This window comes from Bactrocera oleae, chromosome 4, assembly GCF_042242935.1.
Source record: "Bactrocera oleae isolate idBacOlea1 chromosome 4, idBacOlea1, whole genome shotgun sequence".
Taxonomy (NCBI): domain Eukaryota; kingdom Metazoa; phylum Arthropoda; class Insecta; order Diptera; family Tephritidae; genus Bactrocera; species Bactrocera oleae.
The window spans coordinates 8,475,616-8,498,167 of NC_091538.1; the positions used below are offsets into that span (position 1 = coordinate 8,475,616).

At 29.0% G+C, this 22,552-nt stretch overlaps 1 protein-coding gene across 15 annotated transcripts in view; it reads right to left on the reverse strand.

Moving 5' to 3' along the window:
* Window positions 1–22,552, reverse strand: part of sm (heterogeneous nuclear ribonucleoprotein L) — a 237,508-nt gene that overhangs the window by 141,864 nt on the left and 73,092 nt on the right. For all 15 annotated transcript variants that reach the window (XM_014229753.3, XM_036374938.2, XM_036374932.2 and 12 more), the window contains one exon: window positions 5,542–5,679. In XM_014229753.3, the coding sequence (XP_014085228.1) occupies window positions 5,542–5,679 (138 nt within the window). The remainder of the gene's footprint in view (window positions 1–5,541; window positions 5,680–22,552) is intronic.

Genomic DNA, 22,552 nt, shown 5'->3' on the forward strand with positions numbered 1-22,552 from the left:
GGCCTACACAATGCCTGCCACAAGTCACTATACTAGACTATAGGTAGCCAGGCATATTTTCGCTCGGTATAAGGGAAAAGGAGGAGAGTGCGGGCGTGTTTAGATCGCAGTCACTTAAAGCCGACGCCCTGTTCAAAAAAATAAAAACCAACAACACCAACAACGTCAACAATGGCTAAGCCAGCGAGGACATTACTTTGCATACGTTCATTTTTCTTAGTGCACTTTTAGGCGGTAGCGCAGCCAGCAGAAGCTTTGCGAAAGAAATTCAAATATCGACAGGAATGCCACATAGATACTTAAGCCTTGCAGTTGCAACTTTTTTTCCATTGCATTGCACAGCACGCCCCATTGCCCAAAACTGCAAACTTTTGTTGCTTTTTCGACCAGCCATCGAGCCAAGCAGTCAGCTTTTGTGTTGGCAAATTCATATGACATTCGAGCGCAATGCATTGTTTGTGGCTGTCGGTCGGTTGCAGCGGATGAAAGTATTAGGCGGTTGCGTTATTGTAGAGTATATGTGTGCGCGCTTACAATTTCGTCTCACATTCTGGCAGCGGATGCTCACTGCTAGCTTAGCCGCTTTGTTGCGCTTCACTGCATTGTTGCTTGCAGTGTTCGTCGGCTGTGCACTCGACTGGCAGATTATATCAAACATTTTTCGTTTGCCGCTTTATTTTTGTTGTTGCGCTGCATATATTGCTGCTGGTGTGCTATCTGGCTGGTTGCGCGCCTACTGATAGGCTACACTATTTGAAGTGGCAAGCGGCAATAACAACAAAAGGCGCAATGTGAAGGAAATAAAAGTGATGGGGTGGCATGCATAAAAAGAACAACCGTTAACTGCGGCTGCACCGACACTGTAATACCCTTTTAGGGTCTTCCACTTGTCATAGCATAAAAGTGTACAAAAAGATATTTATCTTGATATTGATCGACAAGTTAGTATGGCAGCTATATGCTATAGTGGTCCGAATTGAATATATTTTTGGATATGGCAACACTGTCTTAGATAATAATACAAGCATAGTTTCTTCAAGATATCTTGTCAAATTAAAAAGTTTTCAGTACAGTGACTTGATTTTTATTGGTCAGTTTGTATGGCAGCTATATTTTCCAGTGATCCGATCTGAACAACTTGTCTGGAGATTTTAGCTTTGTTTTGAATAATAATCTATGCCAAATTTCGTGCAGACATTTTGTCAAATAAAAAAGTTTTCTATATAAGAACTTGATTTTTTTCAGCAAGTTTGTATGGAGGCTATATGCTATAGTGGTCCGAATTGAACAATTTTTTGGAAACTGTAGGGTTGCCTTGAATATTACTCTGTACTCTCATATTTCTTGAAGATATCTCAGCAAATCAGAACGCTTTCCATACAAGGGCTTGATTTTTAGCGTTCAGTTTGTATGGCAGATATATGCTATACTGGTCCGATATCATCGTTTCCGATAAATGAGCAACTCATTGTGGAGAACACAATGTGTTCAAAATTTCTAAACGCTATCTCATCGTTAGCAACTTTAATATACCTTTATATTCAGGGTATAAAACTATGCATACACATACATAGACACTCATTCATTTGAAACTAAAACCTCGTTGTCGTTTGTGTTTGTTTACAGCACACAAGAACACAAGCATCATTGCTGTTAGTTCGCTACGTATGCGCAAAATAGCAACAAAAGCAATAACAACAACAACAAAAGCAACAACAACAATGCCACTGTATGCGCGGGCCACATAGGAGAATCATTGATGTTTGATTTGTTATAATATCGAATGTCGCTGCCGTTGCTGCCGCCTACAGTCATCAGAGTTGCTTATAAATGTGTGTATGTGTGTGTGTGTGCTCAAACTTTAGCCAGTCTGCATTATGCAACGCATTTACATACATATGAAAATGTGTGTGTTTCGATGTATGCGCATTTTAATACTTTCTTATTACCATTACTCTTCGCAAGTACAGTAGATTTAGTGGCAAGATTAAATAGTTTTCTATGCACTATGGCAAAGCGCACACCAACACATACACCAAGCCACACATACATATGTATATGCAAATATGCTGTATTTCATAACGCCTAGATCGACACATATGGCACAAGCTCGATTTTTTTTTTTTTTTTGCGCATCAAAATTCTTTGGGAATTCTTCGACTGCATTCTTCATTGAACTAGCTTATATGCGAGCAGCTGCCATTTGCCACACGCCACCACGTTCGCTTCTTGTCTTCTATGCTGCTCTACATCTTTTGCATCTTTCGACTTTTGTGTGTTTTTACTTTGCAATTTTTTTCGATTTTGTTTGCTTTGTTGCTTGAAGCTATTTTTCTTTCAGTCTAAATAGTTGTCAACTTTCGAATTGAATTATTTAAAAAGTTTGTGGCAAATTTTTCCTCATCATTGTGCACAGTTTCTGTGGCATATACACACACTTTTGGCGACTACTGTTTGTGTAGAAGTTGTATGCGAAAAGCTCTTAAGCTAAAATTTCGGTCTAATAAACTTTTGAGTAAAATTATATATATATATATATATATATTTTTTTTTTTTTTTAAAGTATGTAAGGTAGTGATAATTTTGGTTGCAACTATACACAAAAGATTTAAGGAAATTTTAGCAGTTAAAAGCGTGCGAAATATGGAGATATGTACAAAAAAAATAATTTGGTGAAAGTGTTGTGTGTTGAATTCAAATTTATTTTTTAGAACAAATTGTGAACCGATTGCGCTCATTTTCGGTACTAATTTAATATATGCTATAAGATATATGTCTACAAAATTTCTATGATAGCTCGTTTACTAAATAACTAATATAAATAGCATATCTCACATATTGATCGATAAATCTGATATAAAGTCCACCGGAAGTACAAAAATAAATTTATTCTGTATATGGAAGTATGGAGGTATCGGAAGTGTGTATATGGAGGCTAGATTAATACCCAGATCGATTCGACTTCTTACTGGTATCAGATTATATTATACTTAAAGTTACATATCTGCTAAATTTCATTGATAGATCTGGCATACTGGCTGATATATAAGACCTAAAGTCAACCAACGGTTTGAAAGCCATTTTAATGGGGATATGGGGTTACGAAAAGTCACAATTTGACATTATTAAACCGTGAACAAGGTATATAAAATTTGTCAAAATATTAGTAAAACCCAGAAAAAACGTCGAAGACTTTGAAAGTATATATGTATATAAATAATCAACGTATCAAACTGTGACGATTTATGTCTGTCTGTCTGTATATACGCCAACTAGTCCCTCAGTTTCTGAGATATCGGACCGGAAATTTGCAAACGTACTTTTCTCCTCAAGAAGCTGCTCATTTGTCGAAACCGCCGATATCCGACCACTATAGCATATAGCTGCCATACAAACTGAACGATCAAAATGAAGTCCTTGTATGAAAAACTTTTTTAGTTTGAGGAGATATCTTCACAAAATTTGGCATAGATGAGTTTCTAAGGCAACGCTAAAATAACTAAAAAAAAATTTCAAGATCGGACCACTATAGCATATAGCTGCCATACAAGCTGTACTATCAAAAATAAAATAAAGACTTCATTAAAGATATTACTTTCTTTTTAAATGAACAGAATGCGTCTTTTAGATTATTTATATATATATATAAATTCTTAACACGAATTTCCACAAATTTTGCGTTATTATTTAGTAAGAAAATTAACTTTCCAACAGATTTTTCCAGTACACTGAAGCACATAAGATGCATGCAAGAAAAATAACGGTTTTACAATCAACAGTTAGTATAAATGAAAGTACAAAAATTCAAAATCAAACAATAAAAAACATTTATACAAAAACAACAAATATTTAAGCAAAAATTCGATGCTTTAAAAATATATTGCGTATACGCAGCGTATGCCATAATTGAATATTGACTAAGTGTGCAGAAATATGTGCTATTTTAGCTCGCAGGCATAGAAAATTGATATTTCTCGATTTATCCAATCATAAAATAAATGTCCAAATAACCATTTGGGAATTAAAATTTAAATATTGCATGAAATCTCTTCAAATACACGTACACATAATAAATGCCGAAATTTTCATTTCTCTCTCATCAACCAATCATCGTCGTTGTGCATTGAATTCTAATCTACATCGGCCAGCGCAGTCAATGGTCATTGTTGTATTGTTGTGACGCTGCGATATTGGCTATCTTGATGCGCTTTACAAATGTTGGCACATCAGTGGCGGCAGGAGCAAACAAACACGAGCGAAAAAGTGTATAAAATGTGCATAGAAGAACGTAGAAATGCCTGAGTGTATGCTTGAATATTGATATGCTGCCACAGCAATAATGTACTCTATATGCATGTGTGTGTGTTCTGCTGAGTTGCATTCCCCCAGGAGCCATTGTGTCTGAAGGTACATCATTGAGCGGTTATGGAAAATTCAGCAGATATATACATAGACATGAAGTAAAGTGTATGTTGCTATGTTTGTACATTTGTGTGTGTGTGTGTGTGTCTGTGTGTAAATAAATTCTGAACATCTCTATAAACCGTTACCAACGCGTTTGGATTGGTGCATGCAAATGGACGGCGCATTTGGCGGATGCCGTGCATTTCCGCGCTTCATTGTTGTTGTAATATAACCTGTATGTGTGTAAAGCAGAAAACGTTTTTTTTTTGCATTTTTTAGTTATTTTTTTTTATTGGCTCTTTCTCCAGTTACAAGCAAAGCGCCACCTGCCACCCAAACTTATATTCCGCTCCACGAACACACATACATGGGTAAATATGTATCCGTGTGTTTACGCGCTTTAAAGTGCATACACATGTTTCCTAGATTTTTTCGTATTTTTGTAATAGTTATCCGCTTTAAAATGCGCATGGCCAAGGCGTATGTATGTCTTTTTTTTCTTCTTTTTTTTTTTTTGGTTTGGTTCTTCAGCAGCCTCTAAGCTGAGAAATATTTACAGGTATGTTAGATAATTTGCTTTCTACCAACTGTTTTCTTTTTCTCGCCCTTTTTTGTTTCCTTTATCCATCATGTTTGCCACCGCCTACGTTGAGTGATAAGGTTGTTGCACGCTCAATGGGCGCGGCTGGCTGTTGTACACTTAGGCGGCACTCAACGCTGCACTTCGACGTTTATTTTGCATTTCTACACGCAGATACACCAACTTACACACATACATATATGTATGCATATAAAATGTTGATATTGTATTCGTGGCTTTGTTCCTGCACATATAAACACTCCACCGTAACTTGGCTAAAAGGCGACTCTAACAAGGCTAAAAACGCGCTTACAGCTGAAAAACACACAACCAGACGTACATATAATATATAGGCAGTTGTATGTGTGTGTGTAAATATTGTTATATCACAGGCTTTTACTAATGGCTTACTCCCGTGAAGTGTTGAAAAACATCGGTAAAAACAGATTTTACAAAGCGACTTACATATATACTACGGTATATATACATGTGTATATACATGTGTATATTTACGTTTATATAAATAGATGCGTTTGTATGGCCACACGTGCACTTACCACTGTGATGGGATAGAATGGATTTATGATGGTGAAGAGTAGAATGTGATTTGGCCGCGTAGTTTCCGGGCGTTTCCGTCGCAGATCATCATTGGATTTGTTGAGCAAAGCCTGTTGCTGGCTCTGTTGTACGACCGCCTGCAAAAAAAAACAATAAAAATAAGAAGAAACATATTAGCATATACATTTGTATGTATGTATGAGCAAACATTGTGGTATTAAAAAGTTGCGCTTGCTTAGAGTTAAAATATGGAGCAAATATGATGGACATTTGATGGAGAATATTTTAGTTTTCTTACCCAACAGTTGAAATGCATTTCTAATAGCGCGCTTTCGGTTTTTAATATATATATTTTTTTGCAATTTTTATTGTTTTATTTTGTACGTGCACATATAATATTCTGCAATAAGCTGAGCTCACATGTTAGGATGCCATAAACAATGATAAAGAAAAAAATTTAGGGAAGTCGTATGAAATTTTTTTTTAAATATTTTTTAAAAAAAAGTTAATTTTAATTTATGCAGAACCTAAAAAATATAGAGAATTTCAAATTGGAGAAACAACAAGAATAAACGTTAACATCGGCTGCACCGAAGCCATAGTACTCTTTCGAAATGCAAAAGATTCCTTACAAGTACTTTGATCGGTCAGTTTGTATAGCAGCTACATGCTACAGTGATCCGATCTCAACAATTTCTTAGAATAATATACCGATGTCTTAGATAATCGTCTATTTCAAATTTCACGCGAATGTCTTGTGAAATAAAAAAGTTTTCCATACAAAAACTTTATTGGGATCGGCCAATTTGTATGACAGCTATATGCTATAGTTGTTCGCCGTGAACAATTTCTTTTGAGATTATAGCGTTGTTTTGGGCAATAATCTATGCCGAATTTCGAGAAGCTATCTTGTCAAATAAAAAAGTTTTCCATACAAAAACTTTATTGTGATCGTTCAGTTTGTATGGCAGCTATATGCTATAGTGGTCCGATATCGGCGCTACCAACAAATAAACAGCTTCTTGGGGAGAAAAGAAGATTTAGAAAATTTTAGATCGATATCTAAAAAACTGGTTAGTTTGGGGTGACAATCTCACTTTTCACTTGAGTTTCAATGAGTGGTCTGGACTTGACTAATAGGGAGACCTACTAGATATTTAGTGTCTTTATATTGTGTTATTTTCGGAAGCAGTCAACATAGTAATTATATAGAAATTATTTGGGCACTAGAAATTGAAGAAATACTCAAAAAAAAAGCTTAAAAATCAAGCACAAAGCGTACAGAATAGGGAAGAGAACACCTTAGCAACAGCAGGCAGCAACCTACCTGTGGAGATAATCAGCGTAATTTCACACAGAAATACCTAGCTAGCAATCAGGCGTTTTGAAAAAAAACGCTCAAAATATTACATAATAATCCGGCGTGCACATATATATATGTATTTAGTTGAAACGTACGGCGTAATTGGAAAAATATGTTTTCGAAATTTAGAGCAAAAACCCAATGCGTGTAGACCAAAAAAAAAAAAAACGAAAACGGAAAATTAGGTAAAAAAATATATGAAAACACCAAAGACAACAAGCTTTTATTAATATTTTCATACATCTTTACATGCACGCCTGTATGTGCGTGTGTAGCTGTTACTGCTTTAATACACATGTAGTATCACACACACACACACCAGAACGGTCAACACAGCAATCAGCTTGTATGAAAGACGTCAAACAACTGTCAATCAATGGAAAACATTTTATACTTTCATACAACAGCGCAAAGGGGTGAAACGCGAGGTGGTGGAACGGGCGCCGAAGGAAATCAATCATCAGGAGCAGGAAAAAACTCATTTCAGCGGCTTTTAATAGAAATATGCTTTGACACCTGAGTGCTGTTTGTACATGTTTTAACAACAAAAAAAAAAAAATAATAAAAATAAAATATAAAATATATAAAAAAAAATTAAAACAAAAAATAAAAAAATATTTTCCAAAAAATAAAATATTTTCTAAAAAAACAAATTTTCAAATTAGGTAATACAAAAGTTTAAGATGAAATTATCATTCCATTGAAGATGGAATGCGTCAAGGTAACTAAAAAATAGTTCAATATTTGAATAACATAATTTTTAGTGTGCGCTAGCTTTTGCTTAAATTTACGTGTGTAAAAAAATTTAAGCTATTTAGAGCAGCAAAGTCAAAAGGAATTTTTTAAATATGTGAGCATAAAAATAGTGTTTAAAGTATTTTCGAAGTAATTTAAGCAGCTAAATACAAATCATACAAGTTAACACACAAAAAAAACCAAAAAACTAGTTAGTGACTACTTGCTTTGAGTACAGTTGCCTGATTTTCAAGAAAGTTATTTGGGACGCAAATACAGTTAAAAATAATAATAAAAATAGTTGGATGTGCAAAAATGTATTACTTTGATTGCAAGTTGTTACAAGCTAGTTCATTTGAAATTCTTCTCTTTTTTTTTTTTTTTGTTTGCATAGAGTATTTTTGAATATAAATTACAACACAGCACTGAACGCAAAACTTAGAACGCCAATTTCACTTATTTTCAAATATAATGAAATATACATAAAGAAATACAGAAAATATGAACTATAAATACTGTATGTATGAATTATACAATACATAAGATACACAAGAGTTTACATATATAAGACTAAGTAAGATTATATCTATGCATCTAGCATTCAATAGTTGCTAAAGTCATGTCAAGTAAAATTTTCAAACAAAAACTAGTGTAAAGTTAACTAGTGACATACTAGTTCCAATAATACTAGTTAACATATTTAAAATTTTATTTTTAAATTTCAATGGCAAAAGGATTTAAAGCAATTTATGCAATATTCTAACAAAAAGTAAACATTTCAATACTAGTTACAAACTAGTGTTTTTTAGACCAGCTGTCAAATTTGACTTGACCAGTTGCAAAATATAGTTGGAACAATATAAGCTTAAATAAAAGTTGTATAGAACTCATTTCCAGTACATTTTAGCCTTAGAATTACCGCTATCTTTTAGTCATTACGTTGAACAGTCTTTCCGCTTTCGATCTTGCTCACCACTCAAATAGCGAGTATTTTAATAGATACTTCAACTATGTCTGTTAATAGTACATTTCCCTACCACCTAGTTGAAATCTCTAATTTGTTAGCCACATTGCATAATGTAAAAATTATATTAATTGCCTCAACACTTCTACTTTTTCGTTTCCAGTTTCTTGTTTTATTTTTATATGGTACTAAATCTCGGTCGCGCCTAAATAAAGGCGTTTGTTTCAAATGCTTTGGCTAAATATTTCTTCTACCACATTTTCCCACCAACCGCCGCCGAATGATTGTTGTGGTTTAATTGCCTGTCATTAACTCATTACAAGCCGGTCAAGCCAGCAGCATAGTTGCTTTGTGGCGTGGTCTCCGCTTGGCTTTGTCGCTTTAGCCAACTGACTAAGTGCGCTCAAAGCGGAAAGTAAGAAACGAGAATTACGAAATATAATGTAGCATGCAACAGCAACAACAAAAGGTAGCCGCTTTTTTTTTTGGTCGTTGTAGTTATTTATTGCAGTCTTTCTTCTACTTTTAGTGTACGCTAAGCGTTTGACATTACGCAATGCGCATAATAAATGGAGTTCAGCGAAAAAAAAATGAAAAAACTTTATGAGAGAATGGCACAAAGCTTTGAAGTATTTTTTTAGTTCAAAGCAAATTGCGGTTAACACTTATGTATGTGATTTGGATAGTTTTGTAGCAAAAACTTTACAGCAATTGCGTTAATTTGTCGGAAGATTATAGCGCTAAGAAATCTTAGGTATGCAAGAAGGTGGCAAATTTTCAGGAAAAAAGAAATATCGCATAATTTAATAAGAAAAAAGTTTCGAAAAATGCTTCTGTATCAAATGGCAAATCTTCTTTTCATGTCTTAATATTTTTATAAAATTTTTTTTTTTTTTTTAATTTTGAAAAATGTATCTTTTCTATAATATATTTTTGCAAGCTACAGATTTTTTTTCTTTTATTTATCTAAATTTTTTAGTTCGAAATTAAAAGTTTTAAAAACCCTTTTTTATTGTTTTGTTGTTTTAAAGCAAAAAAATAGTAAAGTCAGAAAAATGTATGTATTTCATAAAAAAGCTGAAATTTTTTTTTTATATATTTAATTTTTTTTAATTGATGTAATTTTTTTAATTAATTTATGTTTTTTTTTAAGTTTTTTTATTTTTTTTTTTAAATTTATTTAATGTTTTTTAAATTTATTTAATTTTATTAAATTTATTTAATTTTTTTTTTCATTTATTTTATTTTTTTTTAAATTTATTTAATTTTTTTTTAATTTATTTAATTTTTTTTTTTTAATTTATTTAATTTTTTTTAAATTTATTTAATTTTTTTTTTTAATTTATTTAATTTTTTTTTAAATTTATTTAATTTTTTTTTAAATTTTTTGTTTTAATTTTTAGGTTTAGTTTTCAATCCTATTTTCAATAAACAAAATTGTTTTAAATTTAAAATAATTTTTATTCAAATAGAATAGTTTTTTTTTTAATTAAATTTTTTTTATTAATTAATTAATTTATTTATACATTTATTTAAAAAAAAATTTGTTTTTTATTAAATTATTTTTTTAATTAATTAATGTTTTTATTAAATTAATTTTTTTAAATAAATTTTTTATTTTCATTTAACTTGGATAAATTTTTAAAATTTAATTTTAATTAATTCATTTTATTAGTATTAGTTAATTAATTTTTTTTAAGTATTTATTGAAATTTTTGTTCAAATTTTTAATTTAAAAAACATTGCTTTGAAATTTTAATATTTTGTATTCAAATATAATTTTTTTAGTATATATGTACATACATATATTTTCTTCCCCTCTAGGCGCATTTCAGATACTTAACTTTTCGACAAATCCCACTTTTTACTCCCTTTTCCACTTTCTATTCTTTTAAGATTTCATACATTGTTTTATGCTCCAACTTCGTTCACAATTAGTGCAGAGAGTTCGGAGTTACAGTTCAAGCGCCTTTATTGTCGCCGCACACAATAAGTGCTTGACCCCATAATTTGTATGCAAAGACGACAGCAGAGCAGTCTTTCAGCGCGTTGAAGTTGTAAAAATGACATAAAAAGCTGCATAAATGGCAAAATAGAAGTTGAAGAAATTATGCAATCGTAAAAAGGAGAAAATTGCAGTAAACCATATAACGCTTTCTTTCAAACAATGCGGAGTGCAAAAGCGAAAGAGAATAAAGCCGGTAAAAGCCAGTTAAGAGAACAGCAGCTGGGCTACAGTGTAACGTAGCAAAAATGGCACAAGCGTTAATGACTTTTGGGAAGTGGTGTGGTTTCTGTGTGCGGCGCATAAAATTATTAAAAATTTACACTATTTCATCTTTGAAAATTTCACGATCATTTTTTTGTTGCTATTTTTATATAAAAAAAAAATATTTTTTTAATTCTAATTCTTTTGGTATTTTAAAATAAATTATAGTTTTTCTACGGAATTACAGCGCTTATTGCTATCCATGTATAATGCATGTCTGGACAAGTTCATTTTCCCAGAGAGATGCAAGAGACAGCATCTGACCCAGATAAGCAAAGGCAAAAGAGACCCAGAAACACATTCAGCCTAGAAAGTATTTGGCTTGATGCTGGCTACAAAGCCGTAGGCATCCCTGGAAGCAGGGAGAGTAGAAACTGACTTCCAAGATCCATCCTGGAATCCTTGCCCTGATGTAATGCGAAAGCAGTCCCGGGGCAAGGAAAAAATCTATAATGAAAGGGGGGAGTGTTTTAGTGGGTGCACCACTCACATAGGTTGATCGCTATATGGTGCGAAGGCATTTCAAATCCTCCTTACGGAAAACAAAAACAATGACAATAGCTAGAAAGAAATGAACTGAATAATACTTCCACAATTTTTTAGTATTATGTTTTATCTGTTATTACCATAATATTTTAATTTTATTAATTTTATGTATTATTATTATTTTTTTATACTTTTTTTTTTAATAATTTTTAAAATTCTTTTTTTAATTTTTTTTTATATTTTTTTTTTAATTTTTTTTTAATTTTCTTTTTTAATTTTTTTTTTTTTAATTTTTTTATTAATTTTTAAACATTTTTTTTTTTAATTTTTGTTGAACTTTTAAACATTTTTTTTTTTTTAATTTTTTTCTACTTATTTTTATAGTTATTATTATTTTTTTTAATTTTTCTTTGTTATTTTGAGCATTATTTATTATATCATAATGATTTATTTATTGTTTACAACTTCAATTTTCGGTTCTACACTATTTTCATCATTTTGCTTTATTACTGAAAATTTTATTATTTTGTTTTACAGTATTTTTTATTTTAGGTTATGTTTATATTTTTCGCGAATTTAACAGCGAATTATGAAGTGTTTTACGACTTTTTTGGTGCATGTTGCAGCAACCAGCAAAGCCTAACCACATTTCACACACACATACATATGTATATATACATAAATACCTAACCGAGCATAAATATATACTAGTCACATAATATTTATATATATTTGTATATGCATGTGCTTGTATTTGCTCCGTGCGTCATTAACTTTCGATGAGCTAAGGAAATGTTGGCCAAACCATTAGCAAGAGATTACGCGCTAACTAAATTAAGTCAAGAAAATTTAAATATGATTAATTACCCGTTACACAACTAAAAAGTGCAGACAATAATTCCGAAAATTAAAAAAAAATTTACATTTATATATAAACGCCTTCAACACGTCTGTTCCACACTCCTTTCCCTGCTTTTATTGAAGAAAATTTATGCTGCGGAAAAAACTCGTCTTCCTTATTTTCGCATTTTTGTTGTTGTTGTGCTATAACTCGAACAGCTATCAAAATACAAATCACTAAGCCACTCCAAAAAAAATTTAAAAATTATCAGCAATCAAAAAAGGGGTCAAAAATTAGGAAAAAATGAATATTGCCACCCACAAACAGCAACAGCAACAACAACACGTACAGCAAGCAAAGTGTGGCCAACGTTCACGCTTCCGTGTATTATTTATGAGCATACGACACACGGCCGCTTCCAGCAGAGCGCAGACCACAAGCGAAATAAGCGGCTACGCAAGCAAAAGCAACAACAACAAAAATGTCTGTGCCTGTGTAACCGCCTGCGATGCGCGCGTATTATTTTATTAAACGTGATTTTAATGATTTTATAAATAATTTCTTAGACACACACACCCGCACAAGCAGGCTGGTGAACCGCAGTCTTTGAGTTTGTGGATGCATGTGTGTGTAGCTGCATAGCAAATATTCAATTTGCAAAATATGGCCAATAAAATTGCTTGTATGTGTGCATTGTCGTCATTTACATGCACATTATTATTTATTGCACCGCCTGCAACACTTTCCCTTCCCCCACACTCTAGGGAAGCTAGTAGGTGTATGAGACTATGTGTATGTGCGATGACGCGTTGTGGATGAGTCGCCTTTCTTGCCGGCCGTGAATAGCAAAAATTATGAGTTTTGAAAATTTATGAAAATTCATATTTTATACACATGCATGTGTGTGTGTGTGTATGCGGTTATTAACGAGTATGTACGTGGTATTAGGGAAATTTGTCAGTTGTCAAGTTTAATGAGGTGAGGGGAAATTGGAAAAGACAGCAGCAGATAAAGTAAAATGCGAATCTGATGTTAGTTGGAAGGAGGTAAGTGACGTGCATTAGCTAATAGTAATTCGAAGAAGGAAGACACAGAAAATTACTTAAATTTAAATTTTTAGATTTTTTATATATTATATATACATATATATATTTTTTTTATTCGAAAAAACTACTTAAGTCTAAATTTTTAGTATTTTTCTTTTTTTGTATTACAAAAAATTACTAAAATTTTAATTTTCTAGATATTTAATATTTTGTTTTTTAATTATAAAATTTAATTTCAATTTTAAAACAATTTTAAACATTGTCATTTCTTTCGATTTTTAATTTAATTTATTTAATTTTTAGAAGTTTTATTTGATTATTATTTTTTATTTAATTACAAAATATTAGTTAAATTGTAATTTTTAGATTTTTTTTTGTTTGAATTACAAAAAATTAGTTAAATTTAAATTTTTAGTGTTTCGAAATATGTTATTTCTTTATTATTTTTTTTTAGTTTAATTTTGTTTTTATTTTTCTTTTTTTTTTATAATTATATCTTTTCTACTTTTTATTTAAACATTTTTTATTTTATTCTTTATATACTATTATTATAGTAATTTTTTTATTATTTTAATAAATTTTTAGAGTGTTTTTTTCATTTTTTAAACATATATGTTTAAAATTTTTTTTTTTTGTAATTTTTATTCCCCTGTTTAAAATTTAAACAAAAACTAAATTTATTTATTTTTTTATAATTTGTGCAATTATTGCAACTTTTTTATTTATATTTTTATTATATGCATAAATTATAACAATTTAATTATATCTTTTGGTAATTATTTCTGTTTTTTATAATTATTAAAAAATATCGTTTTGTTTAATTTACTTTCTTTTAACAAATATTCAAACATTTAGGAAGAACAATAACCGTTTTATAAAAAAATGTTAAGGAAAATTACCTAATTTTTAATCATATAAATATGTTTTTTAATATTTTGAAATAATTCTTTCATTTTTTTTTGTAATTAATTTTTTTTTATCTCTTAATATTTTTTTTATCTCCAAATTTCTTTTTTTTTTAATTTCATAGTTATATAAAACTTATTTATTTTCCCATAAGAAATTTTTTTTTAATAAAAATTTTATATTGTTTACATAAAATTTAATTAAAACCTTAAATTTTTGTATTATGATTATTTCTCTTTTTTTTATAACAAATTTTAATCTCACATAATTTGGTTCAAAAAATCCACTAAACGCCAAAAAGTGGAAGTGAAATGCTCATTAGCATAAAGCGACAATAACGAGAACAATAATGCAAATTTTACAATAATAATCACAATGGCGATAACAAAAACAATAGGCACACATAAATATCTACCTATGATATATAAGTATGTACATATGTACATACCACGTATTACATATTTATACAAATTACCACAGCTGCCAGTGAAAAAATTGGCAATTTCTGTTCAAAAGCAGCACATGACTAAGCAGACAGCGCATGCCAACAACAAATAGCAATCAACGCACACACTTTGCTCCCCCCGCCCATAAACCGGCACAACCTTAGCCTCATCTTTTGCTTGACAACCTCATTACCATGCGCTAGCGTTTTTCCGCAACTGGCTCTTTACATACAGACATATGGACATGCATACATACTTATGTATGAGTATTATAACAAATTGGCAATACTGAGAACAACAGTTATCGTTATTATAACAGTATTACACTTAGTACGAGCGTATGCCATAGAATTTGTGGGAAAATTGTTATGTATATATGTGCATGACTTTTATTATTATTATTATTATATATTTATGTTTTTCTTTTGAAAAATGTATAAAAATTGATTTTAGCTTTTTTTTTGTGATTTTTTTTTTTGCATGTTATAATTATTATAATTAATATTTTTTATTTTTAGAATTCATTAATAAATTTTCTTTAAACGCAATTATGCTTTTTTCATAAAAATTTAAACCAAAAATATAAAATTCTAAAAATCATTGAAAAAAATATCATAAAATTCATTTGAAAAATTATTGAATAAAAAAATTATATTTTAAATGAAAAATTTGAAAAAAAAATTATAATATTAATTTGAAAAATAATTAAATTAAAAAACAACACATATATATTTTACTAAAAATAAATATTTTATATTTAATTTTTTTTTGTTTTTTGTTAGAAATTATTTTATTTATATTTTATATAAAAAACAAGTTTAGCTAAATTAAGTTGTAAACACAAAAAATGTATTAAAAAATATATTTATAGAAAATGTGTATAAAAAAATTACAAAAATATAGAAATATGTGTATAAAAAAAATATGAAATATATATTAAAAAAAATATGAAATATATATTAAAAAAATATGAAATATATATTAAAAAAAATATGAAATATATATTAAAAAAAAATATGAAATATATATTAAAAAAAATATGAAATATATAAAATAATATAAAAATATAAAAATAAAATGCCCTTTTTTTGTTAGATTACAATATTATTTTTTTTTTGTTTGTTAGAAATTATTCTGTTTTTTTTTTGGGAAATATAATATATTGTTAACAAAAAAAAAAAATTGAATTAAAACAAATACATAAATACATACATATATGTACTATAAAAAAATTTATATAAAACCATTTGTTTATGGTGATTATGCAAAAAATAAAAAAATAAAAATACTGTTTAATAACAAAAAAATAATAAATAAAATCTAAAATAATTTCTAACAAAAGCAAATATAATATACTTTTTATTTAATTATTTGTTTTTTAATTTTTTCAAATCTTTGTTGTTATAAAATTTTTTAATAAAAAAAATTATGTATATTTCATTTCTAATTTTCCCACACTCTTTTTTTCACATGCTATCATTTGACTCACCCACATACATATGTATACATGTATGCATGTACGTACATATTTATTTGCACTTTTCAGTCATTCATTCATTCAGTTTTGTCCGATGGTTTGCTAATAAATGGATACATATGTATGCACATACTACAGACATATGTGTATAAGAAAACGTTAGTCTGTATATTACATAACCGAATGGGCACTTCTTGCCCTGCGCATCACTCCCTAACACTGCCACCTAATACACGTGTTCACATTCACTTACGATTGAGTTCTTTAATTCCATATTTCTTGATTCACGTAATCGTTGTTGTTATACGCCTCTTTTAAGACTGCCATTGCTTGATTTGTTTTGAATTTGAAGATTTGGCATTTATAGTCATTCGAATTGATTCATTGCGCATTCATAATTTATAGCCAAAGAGCAGCGTTAGAAATACACAAAAACACACACAAACACAAATTTATTTATGTATGGAAGCAGTAGGCAGCCGGCTAGTCACCACCACCAACAACAACAACTAACAGTTGAGCAAGAAAATGCCAGACCAACAACAACAACAATTTAAACAGTTTAATGGCATGTGTGCTGAACAAGTGCGTGTGTGTGTGTTGATGTCTGTAGTTGTTTTTGTGCCATGCTTCATCGATGACGATGACTTGATTGCGCTGCTGATAGCAGATCTCACTATATGCATATATAAAATAATAATAGAAAAGTGGCAAAGCGACAACATCAAAAACAACAGCGGTAGTAGTGTCTGAGAGTAGAAAGACAGAGAGAGAGAGAAAGTGAAATGCTGCTGCTTCAAGCCACTGAAGTGGCTGAGAAGTGCCGGCAAGTGAAGCGCGAACGTCTGCCTTTCAAGTGTTTAGAAAATTATGTAAATATCAAAATACGCACACACACGCACGCATACTCATGTATGTTTCATATTTTGCTATAAATTTAATTCCGCACCAATAAAAACACGTCAGCATTTTTTTTCGTTGGCGCAAACATTTCCATAGTTTGACTGCCATCCAAACTGAAATTCTTTAAGTAAGTGATTTCAATTTTTGAAGTGTTTATTTTTAAAAAGTAAACAATGATTTTTAAAAAATATATTTAAATTCCAGAATTTTGTTGTGCGCCACTTATAGTTTCATAAACTAAAATGTTATGCAATTTAAAGCATATATTGGTAATAAAAAAAAAACATTTTGTTTAGAGAAAATTTTTGAGGGAAAAAAGGTTGTATTTAGAAAAAATGTTTGAGAACAAAAAATGATTTGTTTACAGAAAATGTTTGAGGAAAAAAAAATGATTTAATTAGGAAAAATGTTTGAGAAAAAAAAAGATTTATGTGTATTGAAAATGCGTGGAAGCGAATTTCGAAAATAAAAAAATTTAGTTTGGTGGTTTTTCTCCGAAATATATTGAAAGAAAATTTTAAAGGTTTGATAAGGCAACTTTTGTCAAAAAAATATTTATTGAAAATAAATTTTTTTAATGAAAATAAAAGATTTTAATGAAAATAAAAATATTTAATGAAAATACAAAAAAAAATTTAAAAAATTTTTTGATAATATATTTTTTTCAAATTTTTTCAAAAAAGTTGATTAAACTACCATATATTCAATCAATTTTATCATTACTTACAAAATTTTAGCTAAATATAGTTATGTGAATAAAATGTTTAGAAGTCGTTTTTTTGTTACAATAAGACAGCTGACAACGCTGAAAGGTTAAGCTTTGATAAACTTTGTATTTCCAAAACGAAATAAGATAGACATATTTTTTAAAAATTCATTAAATTGTCACTAAATCAATAAATGTGACCATTATTTATGAAATTTTAACAAAATATTTAAGAATAAAACATTTAGAAGTAGTTTTCGACATCTTGAAATTTGACAGCTGACAGCTGACAAAGGAGTTTTCCAAGAATAAAGCAAATAAAATGATCAGAAATCTATTAAAAAAACATCTATATAGAAACTAAAGTTTAGAAATGCTTCTAGTGAGCGGAATGAAAAAAAAACAAAGCTTTGATACACTTTTTTGAAACAACAAAATATTTAGTAATTTTGTCCCAATAAAAAAAATTTCACAAATTTACCGTAGTTTTTACATGTGAAAAGGGAGAAACGAAGAAGAAACCTTTATAATTCAAAAACCCTATAAGTTTGATGATTGAAAGATGTCTATAACAGCTAACAGCTGAAGACTAATAGCGAGGTTTAAGTGGAAAGCGGTAAACAATGCACTGTTTGACATTCACTAGTAAAATTTGTCAAGTTATAGGTATATATACCGTAAAAATAAACACAGTAATTCGAAATAATGTAAATATTATAATATTTAATGTCTTAAAAAATCGGCAATGTGTGTGACAGCTGACAAGTCACCAAGCTTTACGGATTACTTTTAGCTAAGCGTGCTTACTTTATATTTTTGGAAATTTAACAAAAACTTACTGTTCGCGCACAAGCAAATCGAAAGATTTCTCTAAATTACATAAATGATGCTTTCATTAGTGAATTAATAGCTTATTTTGTGACATTTGTTTATAATTGCAAGTTTTAGTTATAAAAAAGCGTAATAATAAATAAAAATATTTTAAGAAAATATGAGGTTAGATGAGGGAGCTCAAAATATTATATATAAATTTATTTTTCGTCTTGTGAGACTTCGTGACAAGTGACAGTTGACAATACAGAAAAAAAAATTTTTTTTTAATTATATTGGATAAGATTAATATAGTTTATACCAAATTTTCGTAATTATTCAAATTTTATTTTTTTATTTTACAAGTACGTTTATATTTTTAATTTATTTATTTTAGTTTTTTGAATGTTTTAATTGCGTGTTTTTTTTTAACTTTAATTTTTTTAGTTTAAATATTTTTGTTTTAATTTCATATTGTTTTGTTGCCGTTTTTGGTGTTAAATATTTTATTTTAATTTAATTATTTAATGCACATAATAATCACTTGTAATTATTCGTTGCTTTTTATTGGAATTTTTTAAATTTTTTTTGATACTTTTTGAGTTTCATATTTTTTTATTTCCGTTTTTATTAACTAATAAGCATTTGTACAATAGTTTTTACCATTTTCTATTACTTTTGAAATTTCATAATTTTTTTTAATTTTCTTCTTTTTTTTAATAAATAAAAATTTTGTTTGTTCCAGTTAAGTTTTTTATATATTGTAAATATGTTTTTTGCCTTTAGTTACTATTTTGGAACTTCAATTTTTATTTTTATGTATATATAAAATATTATTTTTCTTGAATTTCGTAATTTTAGTTAAATTTTTGTTTAGTTAAATTATACATACAAATATTATTAATTTATTTTAGTTATTTTTTCTTGTAATCTACTATCTACATTATTCTCTTTTTTACACCCAAAAATTTTCCCGCTTCTATACCCACATAAACCACCGCCTGTCATGCTTCAATCGATTTTTTATGGCCCTCAGCAGCGAAACTGCTCATCAATGTCAATTAAATTAAAATTGTCCAAAGCATATAAAATCATTTGTCTACACGCGGCAATAAAGACCATTAAAGACAAAACTAATTATTAAGCGATTTAAAATATATGCACACACACACACTCAGATACATATGTACATACATACATGAACACTCAGCAAGTGCTCGCTATGTGAAATTGTAATATTAATTTGCCACGCTAAATTCTAATACGCCATTAAAAATGACAAATCCACCGAAAATCTTACTCTGCCCACATACAAGTTACTCACAAGCGCTTAACGGTGTTTATGTGTAAGTAAACATTAGAATAATTTAGAATTAAATTTGGTGCCATGATATATTTTCTATGAATTCACTCAAAGTCAAAAAAAAAACCGAGACAGCTAGACACACACACACATGCAAGTCATCAGATAAATCCGAAATGCAACTATAAATAAAAACACACTCTGTGAAATGTTGGTGAGGCGGAGGGAAGAGTAGAGAGCGGCGCATGCAAACGCGAGACGAACATGTGTACATATGTAAAATTATAGCGATTTAAATTTATAAGGAACACTTAGAGCAACCTCCACCTGTGTTGCCTACATGTTGCAGCCTTTCACACATACATACGTACACGCATACACGCGCACAACTACAATGAAGCGCTATGCCAATGACTTGTCGCCACTGTCATAAGCGATTAACGCAGCGTACGCATGGCAAAGCAAAGCATAATATTGCAGAAATTCTAAAATATTAATAAATAAGAAAAATATTTTAAAAAAATATAAAAAAGTATATACTAAAAAAATATATATTGAAAAAATATATATTAAAAAAATATATATTAAAAAAATATATTTAAAAAAAATAAATGTATTTAAAAAAAATTTATTAAAAAAAAAAATTATTAAAAAAAATATTTAAAAAAAATGTATTAAAAAAAAAATTATAAAAAAATAAACAAATAAATAAAAAATTATATAATGTATAAATAAAAAAATAAATAATATATAAATAAAAAAATAAATAATATATAAATAAAAATTAAAAACACAAAAAAGACAAAAAGAAGCAATAAAATATATATAAGACGATATAACAAAATATATATATACAATATATACACAAAAATTAAAAAAACATTTAAAAAATATATTAAGTAATGAAAAAACTTTACTGTAAAATATAAAAATTTAAAATTAAAATTTAAAAAAACTTTTAAAATAATTTTTAAATAATTACAAAGAAATGAAAATATATTAAAAAAAAATAAATTAAACAAGTTTAAAAAAAAACATCAAAAAACACATCAACAATATATCATATATTTAATATAAACAATAATGTAAACATAAAATTTAGAAGTGTTTTTCGAAAAATAAATTTTTTTTAATTAATATGAAAATTTGCAGGAAAAAAATTAGCAAAACAGAAAAATAAAATAATTTAAAAACATATATCACAAATCAAAAATTTTTAAGAAAAAAATTATCAAAAAATTACTGAAATTCAAAAAATTAAATAAAACTGCAAAATATCTACCTATATATATAAAAAAAAAATATATATATATATAAATTTAAACAATAAAATAAATAATACAATAAACTTTATAGTTAAATAATAGAAAAATTAAATAATAAAAAAAATAGTAAATATATTTTTAAAAAATAAAAAAAAAAAGTTTTAGTTTTAAAACAAATATAAAAACAAACAAATTTTGGACGCATTTTTCCCACAAACAAGTTATTGTTAAAATTTGCAGAAAAAAAATTTTAAAAAAATGTTTTTTTAAATATAAGTTATTGTTAAAATGTGAAGAAAAATTTTTTTTTTCAATTTAAAAGAAAAAAGCAAAACAAAAAAACGAAACATGTAAAAAAAATATAATAATTTTTCGAAAAAAATCAAGAATTCCCTACATATTAGAAAATGTAAAGCAATAACTAACGCTGACACACACGTTGAAAACGTAAATCAACACACAAGTCATATTACTACAAGAACAACAATACAACCTGTGACCAGCAATAAAAATACATAAATCTTGAGGCGCAACATCAAGCAAGGCGAAGCGCACCTGCCTCCACTGAGCAAAGCAACGACGCATTGTCGAGAAACGCACACACACACACACACACACTTGCGTGCATGCCGGCGTTGCAAGGCGCATTTGGAGGCCTGTCTGGGGAGCAGTGTCACGCTAATGCACTCTAGTTGCGATAAATTCAAAATGACAGGTAGTCAGTGCCGATATCCAGCGACTAACCGTGCAACAGACAGACCGCCCACCCAGCTAAGGCTTGTGTACACATAGTTGTGAGAAAAATACTGTAGATAAACATAATGATTTTCGAATAGTAGGAAAAATGTGAGAGTAAAGAGAAACAAAATAGGGGAAAAAAAAGACAATAGAGTAAAAATATGAAAAGACGTGGATTTAATTTATAAGAAAAAATTACTTAATTTTTGTCGCCATACACTTCTTCCTCATGTCACCAATATGTCTCCACCCTAAAGAACAGTCGATCAGTCAGTGCTCGAAAACGCGTGCGCTCACATTTAATGAACTTTGTTGTAAGCATGCGAAAATTGTAAATACAATAATTCATTTCATTAGCCGCAATTCGCACAAGTTTAGGGAATTTAGCGAACCGTGTAGATAGCTGCAGCGTACCGCTGAAGAAGACCCGCACGCATGCTACTGCTATTTGTGTCTTCACACATTTTCGCTGATGTATAGACTACACTTGCAATTAGTGTTTGTTCGCTGTGGCAAGTGATATGTTGCAACATGAAGTTGCCTTGCATGCGTGCACATTTTTCTCTCTCTTCTCTCTCGCCGCTGATCGTCAACAAGCGATCTGCCTGTCTACGCACCACTTGTGATGTGTACGCTACAATAACAGAAAGCATAGTTGTCATTGCAATTTATTTGCATTCCCTGTACGGCTGCCGCGCATACTTTTCGCTCATTTGATTTGCCAAAAATGTGGCTGTCTAGGCATTTGAATG